The sequence below is a fragment of the Cupressus sempervirens genome, chromosome 9 (assembly GCF_028749045.1).
Source record: "Cupressus sempervirens isolate cs-2001-9-10 chromosome 9, ASM2874904v1, whole genome shotgun sequence".
Taxonomy (NCBI): domain Eukaryota; kingdom Viridiplantae; phylum Streptophyta; class Pinopsida; order Cupressales; family Cupressaceae; genus Cupressus; species Cupressus sempervirens.
The window spans coordinates 551,652,698-551,672,133 of NC_143126.1; the positions used below are offsets into that span (position 1 = coordinate 551,652,698).

The window sequence follows — 19,436 nt, forward strand, 5'->3', positions numbered from 1 at the left end:
TATTATATTATAATTTATATATCTCTATATATGTATATGAACATTGTATTCTCATACTATTAAATATGGTCTAGCTAAAGTATATTTGCTCATTTATGATTTATAAGACATTACGATTTAAAGCCTACTATAAAGACTACTGACAATTATTTTTACTTATAAATACTATAATATTGATATTGTATTATTAACTACTATAGATATCTTAAATAAATCTATCTAAATAATGCATCAATTTTATTTTTTCACACTATCTCAGTCCACCCATTCTGCCACTGTGGAATGTCTATCAACATTAATAATATAATTTTATAAATATAATATTTATTGATTATTTATATACACAATTACAACTACATCCATGAAGAGTTTGGAGAGTTCCATCACCAGACGAACCTATCACACAAAGGCAGGGACTCTAGGTCATCAAGAGCTCTTGTTTATGATTATACATACCAAACTAAATGCAAACATAAATGCTTGGGACTTTCACATACGTAATTTCCCATTGGAATTGTTACATATCAGAAAATTTGCATTCAGAGACAACAATTACCCCTCCTGCACCAGGTACCAAAATGTTGCCCTGATTTTGGACACTTTCAGACTGCACTCCTTTTCACATTTTACAAGTAAAACACTTCGCAACCTTAGAACATAAGGTTCTCGTTGACCCAAGCAATTTCCTGATTTCAACCTTCTAATTTCCAGTGCTAGTGGTAGGTTAAATACTAACACCGTTGCGATGTATCATAATCTGCATACTATTTATGAAAAAGTCCTCTTTACTCGACAATCTATATTTGTAAATTGGTTTTTTCAGATTAGACTCGTAATGGCTTTTAATAGGTTGCCTTGATCACATTAAAATGTGTCTCATCTTGAACCGAACCAGTTCAAAATCAAAACTAAAATAGAAACTAATTTGTATCATTTTCACGGAGTTTATGGCACGACTTCCAGTTTACTTTTCGTTCGTTCAACATCTAACAAGATTGTGACTTCTTGGCCTTTCAAATTTAGCGGCTTATAACTTTCTTATCATATTTTATTTTCCAAATTAAAAAATGTGGCATTATGCAAAACTCCTTAGGAAGAAATAATAATATAAAAAATACTGAGAGTTTTAGTCCAAGGAAACTGAATATGTTTAGAAAAACATTAAATTATTTTATAAAATTTCAGATGACAAGTAATGAGCTAGGTTCTGGCTAAGATCTCTTTCATATGAAGTTTACCTCAAATAAAGTCAGATAGCAGGAAAGACCAAACAAATGTCAAATCTCCAACTAGAAAGGTATGATGAATAAATATAATGCAGTGTCTCTTTTTCTGCATTCAGGTATTTGAAAGGGGAATTATACTGAAACATGGCAAGATAATTCCACGCCCAAACAAAATTGCCGAAAAATCGCAACAGGGGAAGACCAAACAAATGTCACATCTCCAACTAGAAAGGTATGATGAATAAATATAATGCAGTGTCTCTTTTTCTGCATTTAGGTATTTGAAAGGGGAATTATACTGAAACATGGGAAGATAATTTCCAGCCCAAACAAAATTGCTGAAAAATCGCAACAGCAGATTTACAATCGTTACACTTTTTCAGGCGCACATGGGTGTTGAACACGAAGTGCTTCATTAATGATACAACAGGATTGCAATCAAGGCTAAGAAACTTTACGTGATAGATTCTTATAACCACTACCGATACATGTCAAAATTACAGTGCCTGTTGTTGGATCTGGCTTGATATTAAATTGAATGCCAAGGAAATCCTTGATGTGACGCAATGTTTTTATACCATAAGCAGAGAGTTTCCCAACACGCACTTTTGAAACATCCTCAGGGCACAGTGCACAAAGAAGAAATAGTAAACCCTGCAATTAACAGCAAACTATCACTCTGGAAAGCAACATTGTTGGAAAATTTTAAATAACTGTGCAAGCTATAGTTATTAGACAAAAAAAAACCTCGGGCAATGTTATTACTTGGTGTGTTGAATCTACCACGCCACCCTTCTTGATTTCTTCAAGGAGCATCATTGCACCTTGGGAACCAATATCTTCGGGAAGCATTGGAGCTTTTTGGTTCTCTGCATCGGATATATCTCCACTTTCTTCACTTACTGTGTGATTGGCAGCACACTCTGCTGATATCAGGCAACCTGTAGTAGTCTCAGCCACTAACGATATGCCATAACCTGGAGATCTTCACAACAGATTGTACGATCAAATCAGGAACCAAGACAAATCTTGATCTAGAGATCAACCAGAATATCATTACAAAGAAAAGCTTTTTCAGATTTTAGTATTAAATTTCCTGCAAGAAAGGATGTTGCAATAACATAAAAATGCAAAAGACCATTGCTAGAAGGAGCTCAAATCTTCTGAGACGATTAAAAAGGGTTAATGAAATCACAACGAAGCAATGACAAAACAATCTGACATTATATATTTCTCCATTAATGACAATCATATAACAAAATTTAGAAAAATGATGATAGGAGGAACTCCTGGATAATGCTTTCAAAATATTGATATTTCCTTCATTAGAGGAGCCCTTCAATATGCAAGTCTTAAAACCATCCAGGTGCTCCATAGGAAACAAAATAAAATGTTTTGAATAAAGTGAGATTTGGATTACACACAAGAAAGAAATTTATAACAAGTGAAAGATAAAAACTTTTTACCATCACCAGAAAGGATAACATATTTTCAAAGCTAAAACAAGTTTTACTAGCTATAGCAATATGCACAAACCTGAACTAAGCTCATCTGGAATCCTAATAAATTCCATGCAACTCAAAATCTCTTTTAGGTTCTTTGCTGCATGGTCTTATACTTATCACAAATGTGTGACAAAATACAATGTCTGATTGTAAGGATTATCTGAGGAAATCTCAAAGTGTATAACCCAATTCATCAATGTCATACCCAACAAACACACATATTTTCAGAATCTATATATGCAAATAATACAGTAGTATTAACAGTCTTTGCCCACATATTTAAAGGTAGCCTAGTATACACTAGAATTGTGCACTTCTCTAAACCCTTCTATACAAGGTATTCCATAGATTGAAAAGCTTGAATGGTGGCTTAGAGCTCCCTAGTCATGGAGTGCAAGAGGCATACAAATAAGCATAAAAAGAGCTCTCAGCTAAGCCTTAGGAATGCAGCCCTAGCTAGTAAACCATTAAATGAGAGATACTTTAGAGAAGAGAAAGAGTGCTAGTGTCAAAGAACTCTGAAGTATGCAATGCAAAGATGAAATTATGCTAATATGAGATGCATAATGCAACTAACTAAGCAAAATGACCATGCTAATAAAGCTAAGCAATCTATGCTATTGCAAAAGGAAACTAAGCTATTGCAAATGAACTATACTAGTGTGGATATGCAAAGAATGAGACAAGAAGATAAAAGTTCTCCACAAATGCGTTAAGAAACCTGTAAGTAAACCTGCAGCATAACAATAGCTCAAAAATGGTATCCTTAAAGGAAAGAGCTCTCCCTTTTAAAGGTGTACAGATGGTTGAGATCAAGATCAAGAAATAGATGATCAAGGGTGGGAGTTGACTTTTGACATGATCCATGTGCAAGATCATTTCAACCAATGAGAAAGACTTGATTTTTCATGTGAGACAGAGTCTTTTCTTTTAATTTGTAACTAGGAAAAAGACTTTATGTGTGCATATTAGAATGGGTTAGAAGAATGGGGTCTTTTATTTAATTAAAAGTGGACATGTTCTTTTAACCAAATATGGACTTAGGATATTATAGTCAAACTATAGGTTAAAATCAAATAAATTAATTTTTAGCAATTTGGCCTAGGTAAATGGTTAAATAATTTAGCCAATATGCTCAGAAGAGGGCTAATAGTCTAGATGACTATTTTTGGGTGATTACATTTGCCCCTTTGACTAATGTGTGATCGATCTGGGAACACATTACGTCAAAGAATAAAGAATCCAAGTAGGCAGCAGCAGATAGAGAAATCTAATTCCGAAGAGCAAAATGCAGAGCAAGATAGCAAGTCCTAAATGTACAGCCTAGTAGCGATAGTATAGAACACTAGGAAAGAGAAGTGATATCAGAGCTCAAGAAGAGTACGGGCATCAAGCAAAGCAGATAGATCAAGAGAAAATGGAAAGGTCAAGTATATGCTCCTAAGAAAAAAATAGCTATAGCAAACAAGCAATGATAGAATATTCCTACCCCCTCAGGATCAAAATCAAAATAAGGTAAAGGGGATGCAGACATGAGCAAGATATGACCAAATTGAGATAGAACAATGTCCATCATGATAGATAAGTGATTAAAACTAAATAGTAACAATAAGTTTGTGATAGAATGTCCCAATTTGACAAGAGTTGACCAAGAAGGACAAAGTATTAAGATTAGGTCAAATGAAGTAGAAAGATGAATTGAGGTGAATTGAAATAGGTAAGAAGTGTAGGAATGGTGAAGACATGAAGAAATGAAGATGCCTCAACAAAGATTTGAAGATTAGACCTCAAAAGAGTCAGCTAACTGCATAGAAGACAGAATTTTAAAATGCGATTTTGACTAGCAAGATGAATTCGAATTTCAATTTCAATCCCAAAAATGGATCCAAGACCTCGAAATTAGCCAAGGGTGCATTTTCACAGAATCTTGAGAAGTTTGAAAAATGGGTCAAATTTGAGTCAAAGGTCTATATAAGGGGTCCAAGGGTCATTTTCAACTCATTTTGTCTTTTGTGAATTTGAGAGCTTGAGTGATCTAAGAGAGAATGATGGCTTTGGCAGGCATTCCGACCCACCAACACCATTTTGAGCGCAGCCGGTTGCACAACCGGCCACCCGAGTACGATACCCCAATAAGTTTTCAAAAATTTCAAGCTTTTAAGTCATTTATTTCTCTTTTTAACACATTTTTATGCATTTTAATGCTTTTTGTACAAAATATTGTGTGATACTTCGCCTACTATGAAAAGAATCGCATGATACTTCTGATGGTCACAGTATCGCACAACCATTATGAAATGTATCACATGGGAGGAGGCACCAATAGTCGCATGACACTGTGCGAAGTATCGCATGATACTGTATCAGCAAAAAGTATTGTGCATATATTATAAAAAGTATTGCACAATTATTTCTTCAGCATTTCTTCATGTTTAGAGGCAAAGTTTGAGCATGTGATTGTTGTCTTATTTTGTGCTTAGTTGTTTAGAATTTTACTTGATCCATTATCATTTGTATTGACATTCTTTTGTTTCTCATTTTGATTAAGTTGATCCTTCTTCCTTGAAACTGCATTCTCTTAAATGGTCTTTACATGCTCTGCTCAAAACCCTAATCCACGAATTGAAATTTTGAATCTACAAGCCTATGACTAGCTTGTTCTTTTGTTACTTTCATTTGTTGTTCTTGTCAAATGTACCATGTCCGAACAAAAGCCATGAATGCTCTATGACTTCGATGGCTTGTTCTACTAGAAAGAATTCAAATTTGAATTCTTTTATCTGTCCTCGATGTGACAACCCAATCACCATTTAATGCAATTTAGAGCACATTTTACATGCCTCATGACATGTCAGTCACAGGTATCTTGTTATTTGGCTTCCCCTTACTATCACGGCTTAACTTTTCTCCATGACTAATGGTCACACCACCTTCCCTGTATTCTTCACATCATTATTTATACTTAACATGACTTTGTCTAAGTGTGCTTGCACCTTTTTCACCAACTCTTCTTGGCTTGTCCTTCTTATTCCTCTGGTCACACTCGTGAACCAGAGTCGCACATACATGCTCATAATGCCTCATTGGTCCTAACTTCATACTAGTCGACAATATATCATTACCTTGACATCAATGACAACTTATTCATAACTGATTACACTGATAGCTCCACCAGTTAGTCCTTTAGACTTTTGACGGTTATGCCAAATTTGATTCCTAAGAGTAAGTGCCAAACAATCAAGTAGTTTACCTTGGAGACTATGGCCATCATAATGGCAAGCATTGAAATCACAGTCACCCAACATCAAGCAAAACATGCCAAGATGAAAAACTAATCGATCTCCTCTACCAAATGCAAGGGACTTGCTTGAGTGGTTGAACCCATACAAAGTTTTTTCGATTCTACAAACAAGTGGAACATTGACAACTAGGCAAAAGTCAGAGGATTCCTCAATGAAAATCTCATGTAGGTCCTCAATAAGAAAATCACTCTTCGCATCCATCTAATGAACTTCCCATTTACACAATGCAATAAAGGACAATACAGCACCAATGGTCCCCATCTTTGTAATACGAGCAAAGGCCTCATTTTAGTCAATCCCTTCTTTCTAAGAAGTCCTTAGCATTAGCACATGCCCTACACTTGTCAGGGACCCCTGCTCATCAAATTTGGTCTTTAAAGACCTATTTACAGCCCACAATATTGGCCTTCTCACCTTTTGACATTCCCTCAGGTTTAACTTAAAATAGGCCAAGAGTTAGTGAAAGGTTACAAAAGACCTACTATTTGAGAGAGATTGTGTTGTTTTAAAAGCTAAAACTTAAAATGCATACAAATGCTCATTACAATCCAGCACTAGAAATGAATTCGAGAAAAAGTCCTTAGTTGCCGATTCGTGAAACAAATTCGATTCGGGCACGCGAATCAGATTCATGGATTCGGGATTTTTTTTTTTTTCCAATAATGATTCGTAGAGGATTCGTGTATATATATATATATATATATATATATATATATATATATATATATATATATATATATATATATATATATATATATATATATATATAACTAAGAGAAATTATTTCATAGTATGCATCTATGAATCTAGTATACTTGATAATTGATCTATTTTCATGATTATAAAGAAAATCAAAACATTCACATTCATGATTTTATGTTTTCGTAATTTATCAATAATTATGACATGCATTCGTTCTTTGTATTTAGAAATCAAGATCAAAGCTTTATTTTATGAATATTATCATCCTTTTTATTTATTGTCAATTTTACACAGGAATTATCATCCTTTTTATTTATTGTAAATTTTACACAGGCAAAGGTGATGGGTACACATTTTGAGAAGTTGAAAAATGTCATTTTTTTCTTTTCTACTTACATTTTGCCTATATCCTAGGAAACAGTAATGAGAATGTGAAATTGCAAACATTTATGGATAGAAAATCTATGGAACTTAACATCACTTTCAGCACAAAAGATTTTTCTTTGGGTGCTGAAATTTTTTATTTTGAATATATTTTTGTTTGCCTTGCTAATATCTAGGGTGAGACCCTAAGATAATGGCTACACCTTAAGAATATTAGGGTAGAGCTGGGGAACTGTTTCATCCATCTAGTGGTACACCTTACTCTAAACAGTTTGCAACACTCATCTCATGTTATGTATGTAATCAAACAACTTCATTGGCCTATGGCCACCAGCCTTTGGGTGGATAGGAGACCTCTCCCAAATCCTATCCATAGTCACAAGAGGCAAAAGAGATTGAATCATACATACCTGAGATATGACCCATATGAAAATTCTTAAAAGCAGGTTCATCCTTGGAACCTGCCAAATCCTGCAACATAGATTTTGTGTTCATCTTTTGAAATTTTCAGATATAAAATTAATAGAGAGTTTTCTCATACAGTTTTCTCAATTTTCAGACATAGGGTTTCAACTTTCAACCCAAGTTTTGCACCAACAGCTAACTGCAACTGGGTTCACAACAGGATTACTGAGATCCATCTTGTAACCAGAACTACAAAGCAGAAAGATACAAGGAAATACAATGATATAATCAGCATTGTTCCACCTTTAACCCTCAGGTTGGTTTCCTTTGGGTTTTGCTCGCGACCTTGTATTGCCATGGATTCGTGCTGGATCCTCAGGATTCGTGCTTGGATCCTTGAGGATACGAGCAGGATCCTTGATTATGCCTGTGGATGCATCAAGATCCTTTGGCCACGGATCCTGACGGATCCATAGGCAGGATCACGGACCCTGCCCGGATCCATGTGCAAATCCGGATCCAGAGTCTGATTCACGAATCCGGTAACTAAGAGAAAAAACCTTAAAAAGAAGAGAAAATAAAAGCCAAAGCTGATTCTGAGAGCAAAATACAACTGAAATCCCCTAAATGTTTCTAGACAAGGAATCTTTCCAGGACCTAAGTAATTTAAAGAATAATAATAACCCAAGGCCAAAGATTGTCTTAAATTGCAGTATCCTCTATGATCACAAAGCGGTATGGAGATGATGAAAATTGAAGAGATATCTTCTAAAGAATAAATGAGAAAGAGGAAATAAGGTGAGCGAGAATCAAATGGTAAGAAACCTAGAAAGGAAAGTTAAGAAAAAATGGCAAAACTTTTTGACAATGTATGTGGTGTTTGTAATGAAAACTCTAAATGATTATTAATGGTGTAATATGGGATGTTAGGAAAGAGTACCATGACAAAAATATATTCTCAATTTTTTTATAATAATAGATCTGATCTTGATTCTCTCTGTCAGTTAGATCTCAATTGGATTTTGTTCTAAGATTTGTTTGGAAGAACTCTTAAAGCTTTTCACACTAAGTATGATAAAGGCAAAGATGCTGACATGATAATTGATTGATATTCAATATTATATAAAAGAGAAGAAAACTCCTTAAATAAGCAATTACAAAAAGTTTCTTTCATAATGGAATCGATCGAGAACTAAAGACAAAGTAGATAGTTACTAATCTAACTAAACAACTTAGAGAACAGAAAGTTGCTAAAAATTGACTGACAGACTTAAAAAGTTGCATAACCAATATACTAACTAGCAGTCGCATACTTTTGTACATGCAACGAGTGCGCCAATAGGAGATGAGATTTAAGAGAAAAATGTAGAATGAACATCAAATAATGTAAGTATAAGTTTTTTTAAAATTTAAAATTTAAAAATCTAAAAATTGAAGATTAAAACATAGATATAAAATTTACAATATTTAGTACATAAATAAATAGCGGACCCGGGATGTCTAGCAAGCGGGTACAGGGGAGCTTTAGACGCGCGGGAGGCAACGACTACCTGCAAATGGCGGGGGAAACCACCAGAAGGAATGTAGAAGCTCGTTCTGGTTTTCATCAACATGAGGGATGGTTTTATGGGCAGCAAGCCAGTGACAAATGGCCTTTCAACCGTTATCACAACTTCCAAAAGCCAATGCCCTATCCCCAACGTAATGATCAGTTCCATCCTCCACAACAAAGACAAGCCAGATGGAATGAGAGGAGATAGGGAAACCAGTTACAAGGAAAACAGCCGATCTATAGAAAGTTTGATAGATTTGATTTCACAAAGATTGCCCACAAGTTTTATCAACCTAAACAGTAGCAACGAACCAAGGAGATGGAGAAAGTGACAAAAAAAGACACGGCCCAAAGCCCAACCGAGCATATCACCTACGAAGTAATGTCCACTGTTCACATAGATAATGAGAAATGGCAAGAAACAATAGGGGTTTTAAAAGGAAAAGCCCTTTTTTTCAAATGGTTAGGCCCATGGCCCTCTGTAAGAACTATAAGGTTAGGATGCAAAGCCATATGGGGTAAGGATTGTAGACTGAAAACCCTAACAAACGGCTTTTACATGGGGTTGGCTCCGAGTAAATCAGATAAATGGAAAATTTTAAACAACGGCCCTTACCTTTTAGAAGGAAAAGGCATTTTTATGAAGGACTGGGAACCAAATTTTGACCCAGGAAAAGAAAAGCTACAGACATTTCCTTTATGGATTAATCTCTACAACCTACCAACGGAATATTAGGGGGAGGAGGTATTGCCAGAGATAGAGAACACGATTGGGTCTTATGTTAGAGCAGAAGAAGTTCTAAATATTAAGGATTCCTCCTCTCACCCAAGGATTATTATCAATATGAAGGAAGGGAACCCATGCCCAGACTTTATCACTCTCAGCACAGAAAATGGAGTGTGGTAACAGCCAATAGAGGTATGGGAAGGGAAAGAAAATCCAATCCCTGAAGAAGCCTTACAGGACAGCCACTTTATGAAAGGGAAAGGGCTAGAGGTGGATAAACTCTTAGAGGTTTTGGAATGGAAGGAAGGTAAGCTGGAGAAAGAAAATTGCTCACATTTAAAGGCTCATGTTAACAATCACTGCGAAAACCAGGAGCTACCAACAACAAAAGAGTCAACAGCAATGGGGAAAGTTATTTTTGGAAAAAAGATGTTAGGGAGCAGGAGGATAAAGAGATCTCAACTCAAGTGCTGATAGAAACCCCTTTGGAACATTGGGTGGCAAACAGAGAAGAGGATTTAAACACAAAAAATTGGGAGCGAGACAAGGAGTTACATGAATTGGTAAATGTCACTCCCTCAAAGCTTATGTTGCATGAAAAGAACAGAGATTGTCCGGCCTGAAATTTTAATATCAGAAGGTTGTGAAGGTCATATGATGGAAACTCCCTTGGAAATGTAAGTTCACAGTGGTAAGATTATAATGGAAGAGGAAAACCAAATTTTCAAGGATATAGAAGTATCTCCTAATAGGAATTTAAGTGAATTCTTTGAGGAAACTATGGAAAGTGGCAGTATGAAGGAAGGTGAAGATTCATCTCAGAAGACTCCAGAAGGGGAAGATAACTTAAATGATCTCAGCCTATTTGAATGCCCAGGCATTCAAGAGGAAAGAACAATAGAGCAAACAAGTTCAAAAAATAAGAAACCAAATGTAGGAAGCAAAAAGAAAAGGGGCCCTAAATCTATCAAATTAAAGTTGGAGGTGGCAGGAAATGATGCAAGCCAATCAAAAATATTGAGATCGAGAAAAGGTTAAGCCTTTTCTCGGGCAACATGAAAAACTTATCATGGAATGTCAGGAGCTGCAATGCCTCTGACAAGATTCGATTGATCAAAAGATGTCTTGATCAATCGAAACCGGACTTCGTGCTACTTCAGGAAACAAAGATAAAGGAGGAGGATTTTTCTTTTTTCAAAAACAAATTCAAAAGATGGGAATGTTTGCTATCGGGAGCTCAAGGAGCCTCAGGAGGTATGGCTATTTTATGGAGATCAGATGCTTTAGAAATAACTGATTTTTTCTTGGATAGTAATTGGCAATGGGTTAGAGTTAATGTTAAACAATTACAATGTTCTTTTTCGGTTTTCAATGTTTATGGCCCAAATAATAATGCTCAAAAAAGAATCTTATGCCACAAAAGTGCAAGTTCTAGTTAATGAAGTGGCAATCCTTGGAGGGGATTTTAATGCAATTCTGAACCCATGTGACAAAAAAGGTGGGAAAAGATGGATTTCAGAAAGCCAAAAAGATTTTAGCAATTTTGTTAATGACAATGGCCTAGTGGAAATTCAATTTAGAAAAGCAGATTTCACATGGACAAATAGACGAGAGGGTTTTGTGCATATAGCGGAAAAGCTGGACAGATTTCTTGTGGCGGGTAACTGGGCAGAAGCAAATTGGTCATGTTCAATCGAAATCCTCCCTTATCAAGGCTCAGATCACTTCCTTGTATGTTTCAGGATTCAAGATGAAAACACTCCAAACAAGTGTCCTTTTAAATTTGAGGCTATGTGGATGAAAACAGAAGGTTTTGTAGACCTCATTGCTGAATGGTGGAAAAATACCCCAACAAGGAAAGGTAATAAAGCCTTCATTTTTTTCAAAAAATTACAATTTCTCAAGGAAAAGCTGAAGATTTGGAATAGAGAACATTTTGGTAATATTTTTGATAAAAAACGAGATGTAGAGGAGAAACTTAAAATTTTAAGTCTTGAAGTCATAGAAAATGGAATGTTTGAGGAGGACTATAAGGAGGAGAAATTGCTTAGGAGGGAATTAGAAGCATGTTTAAGTAAAGAAGAAGTTTACTGGAGACAGAAATCAAGAGAAGTATGGCTAAAGGAGGAGGACAGAAATACTAAATTCTTTCATAATTCAGTTAAAATACTAAGGGCAAATAATAAAATCTATGAGATTCAAAATGTTGAAGGGGCTCTCATCTAGGAAAAAGAAGCAATAAATTTCGAAGCGGTAAATTTTTTCTCTCATAGAGATCAGCATGTAGCTAAGAATAAGACTAAGGTGGATGAAGTGCTAAATGTTATCCCAAGAAAGATTACAGCCCCCCAATCAAAGAGAGTGAAGTGGTGGAAGCTCTAAATGGTTTAGGAGAGGACAAGGCCCCAGGCCCAGACGAATTTCCGGCTATGTTCTTCCGAAAATTGAGTTTTATTTTTCAAAAAGATTTATGGGAAGTTGTTGAGGAATCTAGGCAAGGAGGTTTCATCCTTAAAGACTTCAACAATACCTTTATAGCTCTAGTGCCAAAGAAAGAAACACAAATAACCTTTGAAGATTTCAGACCAATTTCCTTATGTAATACAGTCTACAAGATTATTTCAAAAGTGATGGAAAACAGGCTTAAACAAGTTCTTAGCTCTATCATTTCAGCAAAACAGAGTGGTTTCTTACCTGGGAGATTCATTTTTGTAGGAGTGGTGGTAGCACATGAGGCAATTCACACTATCTGAACCTCAAAAACACAAAACATGATGGTTAAATTAGATATAAAGCAGGCTTATGATGAGGTGGACAGAGGATTTCTGTTGAATGTACTATGGAGGTTTGGTTTTGGTCAAGAATGGTTACAATGGGTAGAAAGCTGCTTATTTACACCACGCTTCTCAGTGCTAATTAATGGAAGCCTTCAAAGCTTTTTTGAACAAGAGAAAAGCATTAGGCAAGGGGACCCCTTATTCCCCTTTCTTTTCATCATAATGGCAGAAGTGTTAGGGAGGTTTATACATAGACAACGAGTGCAGGGTATATGGAGAGGAATCAAAATTATAGAGACAGTGGAAGCCCTAATTCACCTACAATTTGTAGATGACACTTTTTTAGCAGGAGCAGCAAGCATAGAAGAAGCCAGGTCTATGAAGGATACTTTAGAACTTTATGGTAGAGTCTCAGGGCAGTTTATTAACTGGAACAAATCAGAGATTTTTTTCTTCAACACCCCACATAATATCAAATTAAGGATATGCAGGATTATGAATATAAAAGCAGGGTTGTTGCCAAACAAATATCTAGGGATCCCCTTTTTTGTAGGTAGAAACAAAGCAGAGTTATGGGATAAATTGATAGAGAAATGTCAAAAAAAGATGGAAGGCTGGAGAGGACATGGTTATCCTCGGCAGGATGAATTCTAATGCTACAAACAGTAATCTCAGCCATGCCTGTTTTTGCAATGATGTGTCTTGATCTACCTAAGAAGGTGCTTGGTATTTTGGAACAGAAGATGAGGAATTTTTTTTGGAATGGCTCTAATGAAGGTGACAAAATTTCCCTATTAGCATGGGAAAAGATATGTAGACCCAAGGAAGAAGGGGGCGTTGGAATAAGGAATTGCCAACTAATGAATAAAGCACTAGGAGCCAAATTAATATGGGCAATGTTTGAGAATTCACAACTCTATTGGGTAAGAATATTGAAAGGTAAATATTTAGATTCTAATGAGGCTCATAGGATCTTAACAATTTGAGACCCACCAAAAGGTTCAGCCATATGGAACTTTATGCTCTCATGTAGACGGCTAATAGTTAAACACATCTCTTGGTGTATTGGGGATGAAAAGCAAGCCAAATTCTGGGAAGACTCTTGGAATGGGCACAAAGTTTTGGAGGACGAGGATAGTAATATGGATCTAAAAACATATTCCAAAGATAAGTGGGATAATTCAGTAGCAGACTATATAACAGAAAGGTTGGGCTTTTAGGGAAAGAATGGTGTTGGAAAGATGTTTCAAATGAGAAATTAACTAAGTCACAGAAGCAGAGAATGCAGAACATCTTCAAAGAGAGAAATCTCATGGTGAGTCTTAAGAAGGATAAAATAATTTGGTGTAGTTCCTTATTAGGTAAATACTCAGTTAAATTAGGATATAATATTCTAGCTGAAACAAATGAGATCTTCACTTCAAAAGATCTTTCCTGGAACAAGGACAATTTACCTAAGGCAAGGGCCTTTGCATGGCTAGCCTACAATGGGAGAATTTTAATAGTGGGAAGACTTAGGAGTTAGGCATCATAGGTCCATCAAGATGTCTTCTATGTGAGAAGAATGAGGAGACTACAAATCATCTTTTAATTCAATGTCAGTATGCGAAGAAATGTTGGGATATGGTGCAATTTAAATTAATATGGCAAGGCCCTAGAGCTCAAAGTGTCAAAGGGGTTATGGATGGATGGCCAAGGGAGCAGAGGAAAACAACAATCCCGAGCATATGGAAAGTTACTCCATCTCTTATAATGTGGGAACTATGGAAGGAACGTAACAGAAGAATTTTTACAAGAGTAAAAGAAAATCTGAGAAAATGCTTAAATAGAATTGTTAATGCTATTGAAGAGACAGATAGTGTCTCAGCAACAAAAAGACAAGTTATACAGATTCCTTACACCAAAGATGATAGTGTGTTACAAACTTCATGGCCAGGGATAAGATTCAAATCTCCCTCAGGGGCTCTAGTAATCAAAAAGAAAAAGGATAAACCAAGCAAGATTGAATGCAAAGTTCCCCAAGAAGGTTGGGTGAAGGCGAATTTTGATGAAGCTACAATTGGAAACCCAAGGGTTTCAGGAGATTGGGGTTATTCTAAGAGATAATAAAGGTCATATCCTTTTGAAAGGTGCTAAAAAACTACCTATAGGCACTAACAATATAGCAGAATGTCAAGCAGCATTGTTAGCAGTAACGTTAGCAAGAAAGGAGGGGATTAAGAAATTGCATTTGGAAGGAGATTCGCTTATACTTGTTCAGGCAATAGAAAAAATGCAAACCAATGCTTGGCATCTTGAAATGATTATCAATCAAATTGTGGAAGATTTAAATTACTTTGAGGATTTCAAAATAACGCATATCGAACAAGAAGGAAATTCAGAAGTAGACATCTTGTCAAAATGGGCATTATCTTTAAGTGATGAAGCAATTTGAGTTAAGCATTCAAATAGAGAAAAAAATATAAATTTTAACCATAATGATGAAGGAATGTAAATAACCTCCAAACGAGCCTATGCAACGACGGGGTAGTCAGAAAGGTAGATTTGGAAAGATTTATTAGAGATATTAAATCTTTAAGTGTGCGAGCTTATTATTTCCATGCGGCAAGAGGATTGTAATTAAAAAGGCTGTTAATAACAATAATCAAGTGACAAAGCCAACATCAGCAAGATTGTGTGAGACTCTTTAAAATAAGGAAGGAAGCATCATTTCAATCCATAAGTTTGCATAACGACGGCATTTTGGTGCAGGTCTAATGGAGCCGACCTTCACTTTTAAAACTTCGAAGCAACAAAAAGCATTGTTTGGGAGTGTGGCGGATCACCGGTTGAAGAAAATGGTGAAATGTCCTTCGGAGGAAGCGATTCAAGCTATGCAGGAGACATTAGGGCCGTTTTTCTATGAAGCTGACCACCGTTGGAAGGTTTAGGTGGATATAGCAGCGATGATAATGGCGTGGGGTTTGCATGTTGAACATTGGATCGATAATTCCCCAAGCAACCTTATTCTATCGTAACCTGATAGTCGTCAAACATCCTCTTTTGAGCCAAAACACTCTATATTGCATGGACTTCCTTTCTCCAGGCCTCCTACTCGCCAAAAACAGAATGTCTTCAACACTTCGAATCCTCACCAATCTGCCATCTTCGTCCAAAGTCTTCCATCAAACCCATGGGTATTTTGCCCTTTCAAAAATTGACACCAACCTCCTTCACTTCACACACGGTGGACATTCCTTGCTGACCATTTTCCTTTCGGGAAGTTTTGTGGAACCATAGCCTCTTCTTCTGCTCATTGTGGGCCAAGATTGCACATTTGAGCACTTGCCATGCATAGCGACACTCATTTGTGTAAGCATTTTTATCTATCTGCCTGCGTGGCCAATTAACAAAGGGGAATATCCCTTTTTCAACACCTTCTTCCTCATTTGCATATCCCTCACTGAAATCAAACACCCATCCTAGATGCACCCATTTCAATAACGCTTTCATATTTGGAATTAGAGTTTCTTCAAAGAGCTCCCTCATTACCCATGCAACCACTTGCTCATGCTCTCCTACATGTAAACCCCATGCCGTGATCATTGCAGCTATATCCACCTGCAACTTCCAACAATGTTCAGCTTCATGAAAAAACAGCCCTAGTTTCTCTTGCATAGCTTGAATAACTTCCTCTAAAGGACATTTCGCCATTTTCTTCAACCGGTGATCCAGAACACTCCCGAAAGGCGCTTTTTGTTGCTTGGAAGTTTTAAAAGTAAAAGTCGGCTCCATTAGACCTGCAACAAATTTTCGAATTTATGCAAATTTATGATTAAAAGCAAATGCCTCCTTCCTTGTTTTATTAAGTCTCGCACACTCTTGCTGACGGCTACTCTATCACTTCATCATTGTTATTACCTACCTCTTTAAAGCCAGTCCTGTCACAGCACGAAAAAATAAACTCACACACTTCTTAAAGATTTGAAGTTTTTTATAAATCTTTCCAAATCTATCAGTCTAACTATCTCGTCCTTACATAGGCCCGCTTGGTGGTTATTTACAAACTTTCATTATTCGGGTTGATGTTTATATTTTTCCCTCTATTTGAATGTTTAACTCGAATTTCTTCATCTCTTAAAGATAAAGCCCATTTTGACAAAATATCTGCATCTGTGTTTCTTTCTCGTTTGATATGCGTTATTTTGAAATCTTCAAAGTAAATTAATTTTTCCATAATTTGATTGATTATCACTTCCAGATGTCAAGCATTGGTTTGCAATTTTGCTATTACCTACACAACTAAAAGAGAATCTCCTTCCAAGTGCAATTTCTTAATCCCCTCCTTTCTTGCTAACCTTACTGCTAGCAATGCTACTTGACATTCTGCTATGTTGTTTGTGCCTGTCAGTAGTTTTTTAGCACCTTTCAAGAGGATATGACCTTTACTCTCTCTCAGAATAACCCCAACTCCTGAGATTCCTAGGTTGCCACTTGCAGCTCCATCAAAATTCGCCTTCACCCAACCATCCTGTGGAACTTTCCATTCAATTTTCCCTGGTTTAGCTTTTTTCTTTTTGGTTACTAAAGCCCCTTAGGGAGACTTGAATCTTATCCCTGGCCATGAAGTTTGTAACACACTATCATCTTTGGTGCAAGGGATTTGCATAGCTTGTCTTTTTTGTGGCTAAGACGCTAACTCTCTTCAATAGCATTTATAATTCTATTTAAACATCTTCTTAAATTTTCTTTTTCCCCTTTAAAATTTTTTCTATTACATTCCTTCCATAGTTCCCACATGATAAGAGATGGAGTTACTTGCCAAATGCTCGAGAGTATTGTTTTCCTCTACTCCCTTGGCCATCCATCCATAACCCCTTTGACACTTTGAGCTCTAAGACTTTGCCACCTTAATTTAAATTGCACCATATCCCAGCATTTCTTCGCATACTGACATTGAACTAAAAGATGATCTGTAGTCTCCTCATTCTTTTCACATAGAGGACATCTTGATGGGCCAGTGATGCCTATTCTCCTAAGTCTTTCTGCTGTTAAAATTCTCCCATTGTAGGCTAGCCATGCAAAAGCCCCTGCCTTAGGTAGAATATCTTTGTTCCAACATAAATCCTTTGAAGTGAAGATCTCTTCATTTGTTTCAGCCAAAATATTATATCCTAATGTAACTGAGTACTTACCTAATAAAGACCCACACCAAATTATTTTATCTTTCTTAAGACTCACCATGATAGCTCTCTCTTTGAAAATGTTCTGCATTCGCTGTTTTTGTGACTCAGTTAATTCCTCATTTGAAACATCTCTCCAACCACCAAAAAATTTATTACAAAAAAAAATATGAAAAATAGCGACATCTCTTACAAATATTCTATTGACTAAATAAATTATAGAAAGAAAAAACTACACTAATATAAAAATAGTAATTTAAAATAATTTAAAAGCTAAAATTTAAATAAATTTAAAAAACCAAAAGTTTAATAAATAAAGATCACAACATAATATAATGTGGAGATGACAAGTAACTATTTTTTAAATAAATAAGAAAAGAAAAATAATAGTTAAAAGTGGATATTTAAAATATAATCTTATGTGAACAAATTAGATTATTAATAATTTTTAATTTAAATAACATATATTTACTAAAAATCTCTTAAATAGATTAATAAATATTATTTTTTTAAATTAAATTTGTCAAATATGAAAAAATAATCATTTAAAAAAATCATCAAAAAATCTATTGTGAAAAATTAATAAGAGAAATACAAAAATATAATATGTCTAACAAATATTCTATTGACTAATAAATTATAGAAACTAAAAAATAATATTTAAAGAAAAAATTAAAATAATTTAAAAACTAAAATCTAAACCAATTTTAAAAATCAAAAGTTAAATGAATAGATCACAACATGAGCTAATATGGAGATCACAACTAATAAATAGAAAAAGAAAAACAATAGTTAAAAATGGAGATAACAATTAATAAATATCAAAACAAGAGTTAAAAGTGGAGGGAGATAAAAAAATGGCCTGTAAATAATTAACGGAAAGGATTTTCAATTTTCCAACCAAACTGACAACTTTCCTAGCCAACTTGCAGATTTTTTGTCAAAATTTTAATTTCCGAGAACAAAGTTCCCGCAAATAGCCTATCGACTAAAATATTACAATATTACTTTAATACCATCCCTTAATTGTCATCCTACTAATTACCCTACAAAAGACTTGACATTATTTGCAGTTCATTTGGCCACAAATGCATAGAAGGCTAACTCCTCTTCAAACGCTCTGCAACAAGAGCCTGTAGTTGCAACTCTCCCTGATTAGACTTTTGATCAACCAATCGCTTTCTATAGAACTTCCTCATATGACCATGAAGAAAAACAAGCTAAGTACCTTCCAACCTAATGTTGCATAACAAAGCCATCCCTCACATTTTCCAAAGACTGAAATCAACTTCTCAAAAAAGTTTGACATTTGTTGATAAGAAAATGGCAAAAAACTATAAAAGCCACGATTTTGCCAAAAAATACAGTAGTTGATGAAAAACAGCCATCATGACTTTGTGGAAAATCATCAAACCCTTGATGTAACGCTGAAATCACACATCATTTTATGAGAAAAATGTCAAAACCTCTTTTGTCTTCTAGAACAATGGTAAAAATCCAACAATTTTGTCAAAAGAGGAGGAAAAAGAAAATCACAATTTTTGGGCAAAAATAATAGAAAACCCTCAACAATTTTTGGGAAAAAATCATGCTAAACCTTCCATGCAAAACCCACCATGACTTTTGGAAAAGAAAAAAAAACATTCAAAACCCACCAAGCAAAAAACCCTCTTAGATCAGAAAAACTAGCAACA

General features: G+C 35.4%; 1 protein-coding gene across 2 annotated transcripts in view; it reads right to left on the reverse strand.

Annotated features, from left to right (window-relative positions):
• Nucleotides 1–1,205: 1,205 nt before the first annotated feature.
• LOC149539833 (RNA cyclase family protein) overlaps nucleotides 1,206–19,436 on the reverse strand; it is a 33,131-nt gene continuing 14,900 nt past the window's right edge. Inside the window, exons 5-6 of one of the 2 annotated variants that reach the window (XM_089801020.1) lie at nucleotides 1,992–2,211; nucleotides 1,206–1,880 (exon numbers count right to left, since the gene is read on the reverse strand). In XM_089801020.1, the coding sequence (XP_089657146.1) occupies nucleotides 1,671–1,880; nucleotides 1,992–2,211 (430 nt within the window). In that variant the 3' untranslated portion in view covers nucleotides 1,206–1,670. Of the gene's footprint in view, nucleotides 1,881–1,973; nucleotides 2,212–19,436 lie in introns of both variants that reach the window. The other variant, XM_089801019.1, reaches the window with a different exon arrangement.